The 13097-nt window shown below is 42.2% G+C and overlaps 1 protein-coding gene across 3 annotated transcripts in view; it reads right to left on the bottom strand.

The window, feature by feature from the left end:
• The window catches only part of LOC138732931 (transportin-1-like), a 65392-nt gene that overhangs the window by 20073 nt on the left and 32222 nt on the right, over positions 1-13097 (bottom strand). For all 3 annotated transcript variants that reach the window (XM_069879716.1, XM_069879715.1, XM_069879713.1), the window contains 6 exons: positions 8366-8426; positions 7535-7688; positions 5497-5649; positions 4138-4363; positions 2982-3153; positions 1616-1702 (listed from right to left, as the gene is read on the bottom strand). In XM_069879716.1, the coding sequence (XP_069735817.1) occupies positions 1616-1702; positions 2982-3153; positions 4138-4363; positions 5497-5649; positions 7535-7688; positions 8366-8426 (853 nt within the window). The remainder of the gene's footprint in view (positions 1-1615; positions 1703-2981; positions 3154-4137; positions 4364-5496; positions 5650-7534; positions 7689-8365; positions 8427-13097) is intronic.

Consider the following 13097-nt stretch of genomic DNA (forward strand, 5'->3'; position numbering starts at 1 on the left):
TGTCACTTGGGAGAAGAGCCCAGCTCCCTCCTCTCCACAACCTCCTTTCAGGTAGTTGTAGAGAGCAATGAGGTCTCCCCTCAGCCTCCTCTTCTCCAGGCTAAACACCCCCAGCTCTCTCGGCCGCTCCTCATAAGGCCTGTTCTCCAGCCCCCTCACCAGCTTCATTGCTCTTCTCTGGACTCGCTCCAGAGCCTCAACATCCTTCTTGTGGTGAGGGGCCCAGAACTGAACACAGGATTCGAGGAGCGGTCTCACCAGTGCCGAGTCCAGAGGGAGAAGAACCTCCCTGGACCTGCTGGTCACGCCGTTTCTGATCCAGGCCAAGATGCCATTGGCCTTCTTGGCCACCTGGGCCACTACTGGCTCGTGTTTGGTCGCTGTCAACCAACACCCCCAGGTCCCTCTCCTCCAGGCAGCTTTCCAGCCAGACTTCTCCCAGTCTGTAGCACTGCATAGGGTTGTTGTGCCCCAAGCGCAGGACCTGGCATTTGGCCTTGTTAAACCTCATGCCATTGGACTCTGCCCAGCGGTCCAGCCTGTTCAGATCCCTTTGCAGAGCCTCCCGACCCTCCAGCAGATCGACACTTCCACCCAGCTTAGTGTCGTCCGCAAACTTGCTAAGGGTGCACTCGATGCCTTCATCCAGGTCATTGGTAAAGACATTGAACAGGGCTGGACCCAGCACTGAGCCCTGGGGAACCCCACTTGTCACTGGCCTCCAGCTGGAGTTAACTCCATTTCCCACCACTCTCTGGGCCCTCCAGCCAACCAGTTTTCCACCCAGGAGAGTGTGCGCCTGTCCAGGCCAGAGGCTGACAGTTTCCGAAGCAGAATGCTGGGAGAAACTGTGTCAAAGGCTTTACTGAAGTCCAGGAAGATCCATCCACAGCCTTTCCCTCATCCAGCAGCCGAGTCACTTTGTCATAGAAGGCGATCAGGTTAGTCTGGCAAGACCTGCCTTTTGTGAACCCGTGTTGACTGGGCCTGATCACCCGGTTCTCTTGCATGTGCTTCATGAGAGCACTCAAGATCACCTGCTCCATGACTTTCCCTGGCACTGAGGTCAGACTGACAGGCCTGGAGTTCCCTGGATCCTCCCTGCGACCCTTCTTGTAGATGGGCACAACATCAGCCTCCAGTCCAGTGGGACTTCCCCAGTCAGCCAGGGCTGCTGGAAGATGATGGAAAGGGGTTTGGCCAGCACATCCGCCAGCTCCTTCAGTACCCTAGGGTGAATCCCGTCCGGCCCCATAGACTTGTGACTGTCCAGTCGGGCTAGCAAGGCTCTGACCACCTCCTCTTGGATCATGGGAGCCTCATTATGCTCCTCTAGCTCCTGGGTTTGTGCACGGACGGAACGACCCTCCTTACGACTAAAGACTGAGGCAAAGAAGGCATTAAGTACCTCAGCCTTTTCCTCATCCCCTGTCACTGTTGTTCCTTCTGTGTCCAATAGGGACTGTATGGTCTCCCTATTTTCTCTATTTTCTCCAAATGGGAAATACCTAACACTATCAGTTTTTATAGTCACACTTCCTAGTAGGATCATCTTTACTAAAAGAGGAAATTCCTAGAATTTCTTTATAAAACATATTCAAATTTTAACATTTACCTCCAATAAAGGGAAGAGATCTTTATCTTCATCCTTCAATGTGTTCCACTTCTGGATTAATGGAGGCATTAGCATCTGAATATATTCCTGTTTGGGATGAAAATGTGCCAGCTGCTGAAACAATTTATTGCATACTAGTTTATTTCAAAGCTAGAAAACTGATATAATAAGAATTGATATATTCTACATTTTCAGCAAAAGAAATTTGATATATTCAATCATTGCTGCAATATGTAGAAGTAGTTAATTATTAGAATATACAAGTTATGTCTTAAGATTTTTTTGCTGAAGCACATAAGTAACTTTGCAGAATGATTTCTTTCTTCCAGGTTTGGCTTCAGTCTAGCAACTTTTAATAGCTGATGGGGTTGTTACAAATCTATAGGGCCTACAGAAAACATTTTTACCAGCAACACAATCTGGATGTGCACCTGCCATCTGCTTTTCTCAACCATCTCTCATTGCCCTGATACTACAATCCTGTAGTACCGTTGTTCCCAAAAAGTATCTAAAGAGCTAACAGATGCTGCCAGCGAATACTATGTCCAAAGATACAATATTCTAAGTGACTGAACAAAGTCCCACCATTACTAGGAGCTCCCATTTAGCTTCCTCCTGGTGCTGTCAAATGTCAAACTGGTTAGGGCCAGAGAGAGATTGATGTCCTTTGATAGTGTGGAGTCTTGGATGGCAATTAAAATGTCATAGCAACAACCCAAATTGTTTCATTATAGTGTGTCTATGTCATGTGAAGCACTATAGAGAAATAAAGCTAATTTCAATAGCCATCATAAGATGAATGATGTGTGCATATCCTATTAATGAACACATGTACACTACAAAAAACCTGTATTTTATCTGTGTTTTGTCCAAAGGATTCTGTGCTTTTATATATAAAATGCATGTCTCCCACACTGATAAAGCAATTTTAATGATGATGTGCTCCAATGTATTGGAAAGACTAACAGAGCGGCTTAGCTATACTGAAAGTGGTTACAACCTCCCCCAGGCATTAGAAATTGTCACACACATTCTACCAATTTCTTTAAAGTCCCATTTCATATCTATATTGATATATGCATCTCCTCAAATCTGGAAAATTCTGAGGAGACTAGAGAGTCAGGATAATGAGAAACACATTTCACAAGCCACCACACACGCACAAAATTGTTTAGTCAAAATGGGGAATATTTGTATAGTGGGAAAATTACATGCAGTCTATGTATTTTACATGTAAATATCTATTTTTATTGAAGCCTACACAGAAAGGTCAGCATTTGTTTTAGAACATGTAACACTGTAAAATCCACCAGACCAGTGTTTTGATATATGACAAGTGCTTCTACAGAACATAAGGTATACTCACTGGTTTATTTAGATGATGTCCTACAGAATCTGCTAGAGTTCCTATAGCATCATAAAGAATGAGCAGGTTTTTATGCTGGTATTTACTAAATGCGAAGACCAAAGTGTCAAGTATATACGCAAGATAAGGAACAAGCTCTGTACAAGCCTCCTCTTCTAGAGTAGCAAAGGCACTGAATGACAAAAAACCCACCCCAAACAGGTCAGTCAGTATCTTTGAAAAAAAAACCCAAAAAAACAACAAACCCAAACCCAAAAAAACAAACTCAAACAAAAAAACCCAAGACCATCTCAAAATGCCTCACACTATCCATTTCTGTTTAAACACAGAACTATATTTAATCCTCAAATTAATACAAAGTATGTTTCCAAAATGGTATTACTGAGATGAACTCAATCTATTTTGATTAAACACAAAGATTCAAATCTTGCATTGTGATAAGCAAAATTTAAAAATATTCCTGGAAAACTTGTTATGTATACATGTTACAGATCTATTTCTGTCTTATGAAGAAACTTTCTTGTCAGTCTGCTGTGTACACTCCTGACCTGCACAAAGTGACACATAAGAGCTTTTTTTTTTTGTTGAGCTTCCTGCACAAGAGGCATACCCATTCCATTTTTTTTTCCTAAATATCAGCAGGGGAGAAGGAAATCGTACCTCCAAGGATCTCCTTTCAAGAGAAAGGGAATATCCCTTGAAATAACTTCAACCCAAATGTTTTGGTAATCCTGAGCTAAATATAAAAACATCACTAATGCAAAGACAGGATAGCTTTACTTTGTTATCAGCATTGACCTTGTTCATAAGCATATAAAAGCCAGATTTCTGGTCACTGAAACTTAAAATATTGAAAATAAACAAGTGTCACATACAGATCATTCTTTTTACTGCAATAGATTGCTTAGTTTGGTGATTCATATACGCTGAAAACAAACTGGACAAGAGATATACAAATTAACTTTTTTCATTTTATTACAACTTGGAGTAATTTTTGACTACTTCAGAAGAAGCTGAACCTACTCTAATTTAAAAGGAAAAAAAAAACATTAAGAGCCAGAAATGGATTCACATATTCATTGATAAAGGCATTACAATAGTTTCCCATGAAAACACGGTGTCATGGACAATGCTTTTTGTTTAAGCTTTGGATTACCTGCAGGCAGCTTCTTGTACTCTCTTGTTGCTATCCAGAATACGCTTTAGCAACTCAGTCATTAATGGCTTCAAGAATGTGTCTGGGGGTTGACTAACTACCCAGTGTGCATAGCGACTAAGAGTCCAGCATGTAATGGAGCGCACAAGAGACTTTTTGTTAGAGAGGCACTGAATAAGGTGAGGAATTAGCTCAGGAAGATATGGAATCATACCCTGCATGCAGCCTAGAAGGAAAAATACAGCAATTACAGTAAACAATTAGAAAATATAATAGAACTTTGTTATTTCCTAGAAGGGAAATATTTTCATCTTCCATCACGTAGTAATACAGAACATAAATTAGGTTGACTTGCTAAGTCCTTAAAAGAAAGCCTCACCATAAACAATAATTAAAATCCACAAATTTACATTACTTTCAACTGCATTTCTACTTCAGTGCTTCCCCATCCCTCAAAAATACTGCTTTATTAAACAAAGTATAACAAGAACATCCAAATAAAAATTAGTTTATAAAGCTTGGAAGTCTTATGCCAATCTACTCAGATTGACCAAGACAACAAGTAGAGAAAGATTAGGCCTTTATAACAAATCATTGTATCATTAAAAAGAATTCCTTAAGAAATTTAATTTTCTTCTTGTTTTCTCCTAATATCACACAAATACTGACCAGCAATAAAAGATACACATTTCAAGTCAGCAAGGGCAGTAATACACTTGAGATTTGCCAGAAATACTAACTTTTACCTTGCTTGACTTGAAATCCAAGCCAACAAAATGTTTTGTAGCAACAAAGAAAAAGTATGTTCACTGTAGGAAGAGATAGATAATCCAGGCATGGACCTAAACATATTCCTGCAATTTGCAAAGTGGACAGAGATGCTGGAAATGCAGGCAAAAAGGCAAGCCTATGAGTAAATATGAAGAAATGGAAGTTATCACATTTAAACCAGAGAATTGTCCACAAAAAAGCAGTTCAGGGCACCAAAGTCACATGACCAGTCTTCTCCATTTCTGAAAACACCAAATGAAATGTAAGACTCAAATTTAATATTCCTCTTGTATCAAATCAAGGTAGTACTTATTGAGAGACCAATAAATATACGCTGCCGAGTTAAAAAGGATAATTTCTTTTATTCCTCCCTAAGTTATTTAGTCTCCAGAACATGCATAGATTTGAAAATGAAAAATTAGACAAATAACTGCAGTCACCAAATAGTAGATGTACAGATTAATCACTAAAACTAAATCAGCTAAGGATGTATACTTGGCTGCACAAGTAAATTCACCTAGAAGAAATCACAGAGCTGCTTTAGAACCAATAAAAAATTCAGCAACTTGATATAAACTGTTGCCTTACCTTCAGCAATTGCTCCAAGAACAAGGATACCAGATTCTTTAACTACCCACTCATGATGGAAGAGTAATTCCTTCAAAAGGGGCAAGATGTGTGGCAGAAGTTCATCACGAAATACATTAGCCAGGACATCTAGAGCAGCAGCAGAACATTTCCCTGAGGGGAATTAAGAGTGTTAATTGCTGCTTATTATACAAGCAGTTATAGTTAAACAGTATAATCTCCATTTTTACTTTGAGCTGTCAGGGCATTAGGAGGAAAGATACTTCCATTTCATCACAATACACAGGTCTCCACTGTGCTCTGGTACAAAGCCATAGCTCTTGGAAAGCAAATTTTGTGGCACATTTTGTGTCACTAAAAGGACTTATACACTGTGGATATTTTAGCATCCACTGACAGGAACCACACCATTATATTGCAACATTATATGTACTACATAATTTCAAGATGGTATAACACTACAGAAGAGAGGAGGTCTGTGACATAAGTGTAACATACTGGAGAAACTAAGGAGAAATAGCCTAAAAATATTAGCAACTGATTACAAAGGAAATGTTCAAACATGATCCATGTCTCAAAGCAAAAAGGCAAAATCAACAACCTCCAGACACATAAATAAATTTGCTGGTCTTTGCTCTGAGATTTTATATCTTAGCCCTAATTCAGTGATACACCAATACAAAGAACACCACCACAAAATTTGAAAGTTTTTAATCTCATATTTTTAGCACACGAAAGCTCATAAAAGAAAAACTTCAAAGCATGATTCAGAAATCCTAATCCTTTCTGCTGTGATGTTGTCATGTCTAGAAAAGTAATGCTAAGGTGGCTTTATAAAGAATGTTCATATTACAGAATTTATACTGAGCTATTTTTTTGCTTATGATCTCAGTTCCTTCTTAATCTGTCAGAAATTATTTAACTGGGACAAAAGTAAAAACAAAAGACAACTAATCAGAAAAAATGTATATAGCAAGCATAACATGCAAAAAATCCTAAACTGGACCTAAACTGCTAGCAGGCCCAAACAGGACAGACACATTTTCAGCTGGGAGGTAGGAACTACTAGAATAGATGATAAATACAAAGATTTTTCTGCTCTGCCTTAGATAATGTCCAACAGGTTTGAATAAAACAAAACATGAGCCCCCAACTCAGAGCAGATCTCCACTGCAAAGCAATAATAAAGAGCACAGACTCTCCAAGACCAGTACCTGCTGCTTTCTGCTAAGACTGCTTCAGCTTTCTACTAGAGGAAAAAAAGGCAGGCTCCTATATTTAGTTACCAGGTCTCATTAATAAGCAATGCTGCTAATTGTCAGACTGCTGATGTTTCCTCTTTGTTCAAATTGAAAGTTAAATATAGAAGACTGGATAAGAAACAGCGCACAGAAGTCTAAATTTCAGATAATCCAAATTCTCTCAAATTCAGATGACATAAAGAAAAATGGATTTCTTAACTGTTCTGTTCTCTTTCTTTCCTAATCAGCTTTAGCTTCCTCACCATCTTAACCAAAAACTGTGGAACATAGGGCGCCCCTCTGTCTTTTCAGATATATTTTTCAGAAAACATTTATTTAATTCTGTCATCTCTATACACAACAACTACAAGACCAGCATTATGAATTTGAAACTATAAAAAAATATACTTTAAAAAAGCTAGCATATTTGTGCTTATTTTCTTCTAAAATAAAAATAATAATAATAAAATCCCCAGGTGATTAATGATTTGTATTATCTTGTAGAATTAAAATTCAAAATCTCTTTTGAATTACATCCAGTAGATGTTTGCAGCTCTACTGACTGTATTCAAAATAAGAAATAAGCTTACAGGTGGCTAGTTTTTGTCTATAGTTACAGAGTCATATCACCTGAAAGACTCCCCCTCTGACCCCAACTACCAATTATATCAACAGACAGTTCTTTTTCCAAAAGAAAAGCCTTAGCATTCCTATACACAAACTCCTCTTTGCACTGTGGTTCTTGTATTATGCAAGTAGCTGTATTTTAAAACATTTTATATATTACTTTGACATACTTAAATTCCAGTCAGAAAAAGTATCATCATCATCATCATCATCATCTACAATATCATCTTCTTCATGCTGCTGAGCTACTGTCCGTGAACGATGAAAACGAGGTCTTATGTCCTGTTCGCTATCTGGAATAGCTTCATCTTCTTCAACATCCCCCTGTCATCAAAATGTTTTATCAGATAAACTAGTGCAACTATATTGCTCAAGGAAGTTAAGAACGTAGTATAAAATCTTGAACTAAATAGACAAGCATATGAAAGATTTACATCCCACTTGTGCTGCCCAGCTAACTAAAAATGCAATTGTTCCTGCATTCTGCTATAGTATTTACCATAAAAATGACAGGAAAATAGAAGCAAGAGAGGTAAGCTCACACAAAAGCACAAAGTACCCTTCTTGTTAAGAAATTACTCTTGATAGGAATGAATTATTAATAGAAGGAAGAAGTGATACAAAAATTCTAGTACACAGACACATTCTAAACTGTTGTGATGAAAAAAAGCTGGGTAGTTCAATCTAGAAGAGCATAAGAATTAATTCTGAACATTTTTGTAGGTTGCATTACTGCAGTAATTAATGGATAAAAGTATCCCATTTCTGCCAAAATTGGGTGGGAGGGGACAGAGGCAAAGCAGGAAAGATCACAGATTATTTTCCAACAAACAGGGCAGCAGTCCCATTTAGTTTTTGGAACAGCACATCTTGCCCCATAAACCTAAATCACTATTAGACAGATGGCATACCAGATCAGGCCTATCAGCACAATCATTCTGATTTACAAGTTAGAAGCTAACCAGACATTCTTACTGAATATAAAATAAATCAATGCTTACCTTCAACAGTATAATATCGATCTCTGAATATTTCATACCATTTACCAGCACAGGTATCAGTCTACAAAAAAATATTGATACATGTCATAGAATCATAGAATCATAGAATCACCAGGTTGGAAGAGACCCACCGGATCATCGAGTCCAACCATTCCTATCAAACACTAACCCATGTCCCTCAGCACCTCATCCACCCGGACCTTAAACCCCTCCAGGGAAGGGGACTCAACCCCCTCCCTGGGCAGCCTCTGCCACTGCCCAATGACCCTTTCTGTGAAGAATTTTTTCCTAATGTCGAGAAGGGAAGACCCTGGTGATTACAGGACTGTCAGTCTCACTTTAGTGCCTGGTAAAATTATGGAGAAGGTCATTCAGGGAGTTACTGAAAAACATTTGAGAGACAATGCAGTCATTGGTCCAAGCCAGCATGGGTTCACAAGGTGAAAGTCCTGCTTAACCAACTTTATTTCTTTTTATCACAAGGTCACCCATCTAGTCGACCAAGGGAAGCCAGTAGATATGGAGGTTTTTGATTTTAGCAAAGCTTTCCATACTGTCTCTCACAGTATCCTTCTGGATAGACTGTCCAGCACACAGCTAGACAAGGCCATAATACATTGGGTGAGCAACTGGCTGATGGGTTATAATAAAAGAGGTTCCATCAGGCTGATGGCCAGTCACTAGTAGGGTTCCCCAGGGCTAAATTTTAGAGCCAATGGTCTTTAATGTTTCTATAAATGATCTGGATGCAAGAGTGGAATGTACATTAAGTAAGCGTGCCAATGATACTAAACTAGGAGGAGCCGTGGACTCCCTCGAGGGTAGAGAGGCCTTACAGAGAGATCTGGATAGACCAGAGAGCTGGGCAATCACCAACGGTATGAAATTCAACAAGAGCAAGTGCCAAATTCTCCACATGGGATGGGGTAATCCTGGGTATATGTACAAACTAGAGCGACCAGAGCACTGCAAACAGGAGTGGGCAAACAGGTATGTGGCATGGCAGAGAAGCGTGGCACGGCAGTTTGTGCGGCAGTTTGTGCAGGCAGGGAAAGCGAGGAGGGCACTGGAGCTTGACCAGAAGGAGCAGAGAACCATGCAGGCCACTTGGCAGAAAATTAGGGCTGCTCCAAGCTCCGTACCGGCCATGACTAATGCATCCTCGCAGACCAGTAGGTGCACGCTGCCACCCAGACTGCAGGCTGCAGGGCATGCTCCCCTCCTGCTTCAGTATCAGACACTAGCGGGGAATTCACCTGTGGGAGTTGCACTTGGGTGGAGGAACTCCTTCAACTGGTGACAGAGCTCAGGGAGGAGGTGAGCAGGCTGAGGACCATCAGAGAGCGCAAGAGGGAGATTGACCACTGGAACAACAGCCTATGCCCCCTGTCTCAGGCCCAACATGTGGGCTGTATGACAGAGGACGCCCCATCCTCTCTCCATTCAGCCAAGGAGAAAAATTTAGGAGATGGAGGGGAGTGGCAGCAGGTTCCTGCCCAGCGCACAGGCATGTCTGCCCTGTGACAACCTCAACCTCCCAGGTTCTTCTGCGCAATAGATACAAAGCTCTGCAAGTGGAACAAAACCTCAATGAGGATGGTGGGTCTCGCAGCCTAGAAACATTGCCAAGGTTAAGACACAAGATGACTTCCATTAAAACAGCCACTGATAAGAAGCAGAGGTGGGTTATTGTCATAGGAGACTCCCTTCTGAAGGGAACGGAAGGCCCGATCTGCAGACTGGACCCATTTCATAGGGAAGCCTGCTGCCTACCTGCAGCCCCAGTTAGAGATGTGCAAAGAAAGCTTCCAACTCTGGTCAGGCACATGGATTATTATCCTCTATTGAGTTTCCAAGTAGGCAGCAATGAAACCCCAACAAGAAATCTGAAGGCAATTAAAAGGGACTGCAGGGCCTTGGGATGAATGCTGGAGGGATCAGGGGCACAGGCACTCTTCTCCTCTGTCATTCCTATTGCAGGGAATGACAAGGGAAGGAATAGGAAGAGCCAGGAAATAAATACCTGGCTCCAAATCTCGTATGAGGATCATAGCTTTGGGTTCTTCAATCATGGGTTGGCTTACTGTGCTATAATAGATTTATTAGGCCCTGTGATTGGCAAAATAAGCTTGATTTTTTGCAAAAGAAAGCAAAAGGAGCAGCCAGCAATAGGAAACTGCATCTAGTAAAACAGATTGTGTGGTGGTCTATCAACTTAAGCGGCACTTGGGGTGAGTCGGAGGCCTCACAGCCTAGTGTTGCTTCAGAAAAACCAAAGACATCCCCAAGGAGCCTACTGAGCTCCCTTCCTCAAAAGTGTGGGGAATGGTGGAGTCTCCACTTCTGACAACACAAGTGGCCTTGCCAAGGTCCAATTAAGACATACTAATTGAATCAGTCCCTGCCCTGCTAAGAGGTGCCAAAAAGTTTTCAAAAGGTATAAAATTGATACCTGAAAACCCTTTTTTGGGGGAAGAAAAGAATAAATGACCAACTTATGTGATGGACAGGTCAAGGGGCCTGGACCTCTCTTCCTCCACCAAGAAGAAATGTCTGGAAAAGAATCCCATGGCTCTGACTCTGTCAGATGTTTCCCCAGGAAAATAACTACTGACTCGTGTTTTTCTTGTTACTTGTTTTATATGTTTTTATGCTCATCGCTCTCTAGTTATAAGAGTTTAAGCACTAATGCAGCAGTGAATTTATCAAGGCAATCCCAAACTTGTTTAATCTGTCACTTGAATTAAACTACTTACTGCCTCCAGCATTGGGAAACTGTCTCTCTGACAGGCACAGCTGCAAGTGGCTGCTGGGACCCATTTGGGGACCACATGCATTAACCCTGCAAGTACCAGTCTCTAAAGAGACTCTCACAGGTAACCGGATTCTGACTTGTGGCAAACACACATATAAACACATAAACATAAGCCTTTAGTCATAAACTGTCAACCAAGTCTGAGATTTTTAATCTCGTGAGGGTCTCCTTAGCCACCTGTCAGAATCTCACCTGTTTAATGTGACACATACACAGCACCAGGCTTGCTGTCTAAGGATGGGGCACACTTGTCCCCAAGGGGAAAAAGGATGCTTACCAAGAAGCTAGCAGGACTCATCCATAGAGCATTAAACTAGACCTGAAGGGGGAGGGAACAAAACCAGGCTTGATAGAAAAAAGCCTGGGGATGGCACTCCAGTGTTTGAGGGACAGGGTGCTGGTGAGGCCCTTTGGTCTGCCACCTCACAGGAAATGGGGGAGAGCACTTCAAATGGCACCACAGGTGTAAAGATTACTGATGGGTTAGAAACGACAGCAAGGAGTCACTTTGAATTAAGACTATTCCCCTCAGGAGCATAGTGGGATCAACAGCCCAGCTGAAGTGCATCTACACCAGTGCATGCAGCACGGGCAACAAACAGGAGGAGCTGGAAGCTATTGGACGGCAAGAACGCTTCCCTTGAGGTTTTCTTCAATGGTGAGCGAACCGGCCAGGGAAGATGTCCTGCTGGACCTGCTGTTTGTGAGCAGAGAAGGCCTTGCAGGAGATGTGACAGTTGGGGGATGCCTGGGGCACAGTGATCACAAGATGATAGAATTCTCAGTTATAGGAGAAGTAAGGAGGGGGGTCAGCAGAATGGCCACCTTGGACTGCCAGAGGGCAGATTTTGGGCTGTTCAGAAGGCTGGTTGATAAAGTTCCTTGAGAGGCAGTCCTGAAGGGCAGAGGAGCCCAAGTGGGCTGGACGCCCTTCAAGAAGGAAATCCTGGCACTGCAAGAGCAGGCTGCCCCTGTGTGTCGGAAAATGAGTCAGCAGGGGAAAGAACCGGCCTGGCTAAGCAAAGAGATCTGGGTGGATCTCAGAAAAAAGAGGAAACTCTATGAGATTTGGAAGAAGAGGCAGACGTCTCAGGAGGACTACCGGGATGAAGCGAGGTTGTGCAGAGAGAAAATCAGAAGGGCTAAAGCCCAACTAGAACTGAAATCAGCCAATTCTGTGAAAGAAAATAAAAATGTTTCCACAAACATATCAACAACAAAAGGAGGGCCAAGGAGAATCTCCATTCTCTACTTGAGGCGAGGGGGAACAATAGTGCAAAGGCTGAGGATAAGGCCGAGGTACTTCATGCCTTCTTTGCCTCAGTCTTTAATAGTAAGGTGAGATGTTCCCTGGGTACTCAGCCTCACAAGCCAGTAGACAGAGAGGAAGAGCAGAACAAAGCTCCCCGGATCCAAGAGGAAACGGTTAGAGACCTGCTAGGCAAATTAGATATTCATAAGTCTATGGGGCCAGATGAGATTCACCCAAGGGTATTGAGGGAGCTGGCAGAGGTGCTCACCAAAACCCTTTCCATCATCTCTTTCCAGTGACAAGTGGGGTTCCCCAGGGCTCAGTGCTGGGTCCAGCCCTGTTCAATGTCTTCATCAATGATCTGGATGAAGGCATCGAGTGCACCCTTAGCAAGTTTGCGGACGACACTAAGCTGGGTGGAAGTGTCGATCTGCTGGAGGGTCGGGAGGCTCTGCAAAGGGATCTGAACAGGCTGGACCGCTGGGCAGAGTCCAATGGCATGAGGTTTAACAAGGCCAAATGCCGGGTCCTGCGCTTGGGGCACAACAACCCTATGCAGTGCTACAGACTAGGAGAAGTCTGTCTAGAAAGCTGCCTGGAGGAGAGGGACCTGGGGGTGTTGGTCGACAGCCGACTGAATATGAGCCAGCAGTGTGCCCAGGTGG

This window comes from Phaenicophaeus curvirostris, chromosome W (genome assembly GCF_032191515.1).
Source record: "Phaenicophaeus curvirostris isolate KB17595 chromosome W, BPBGC_Pcur_1.0, whole genome shotgun sequence".
In the NCBI taxonomy this organism is placed as follows: domain Eukaryota; kingdom Metazoa; phylum Chordata; class Aves; order Cuculiformes; family Cuculidae; genus Phaenicophaeus; species Phaenicophaeus curvirostris.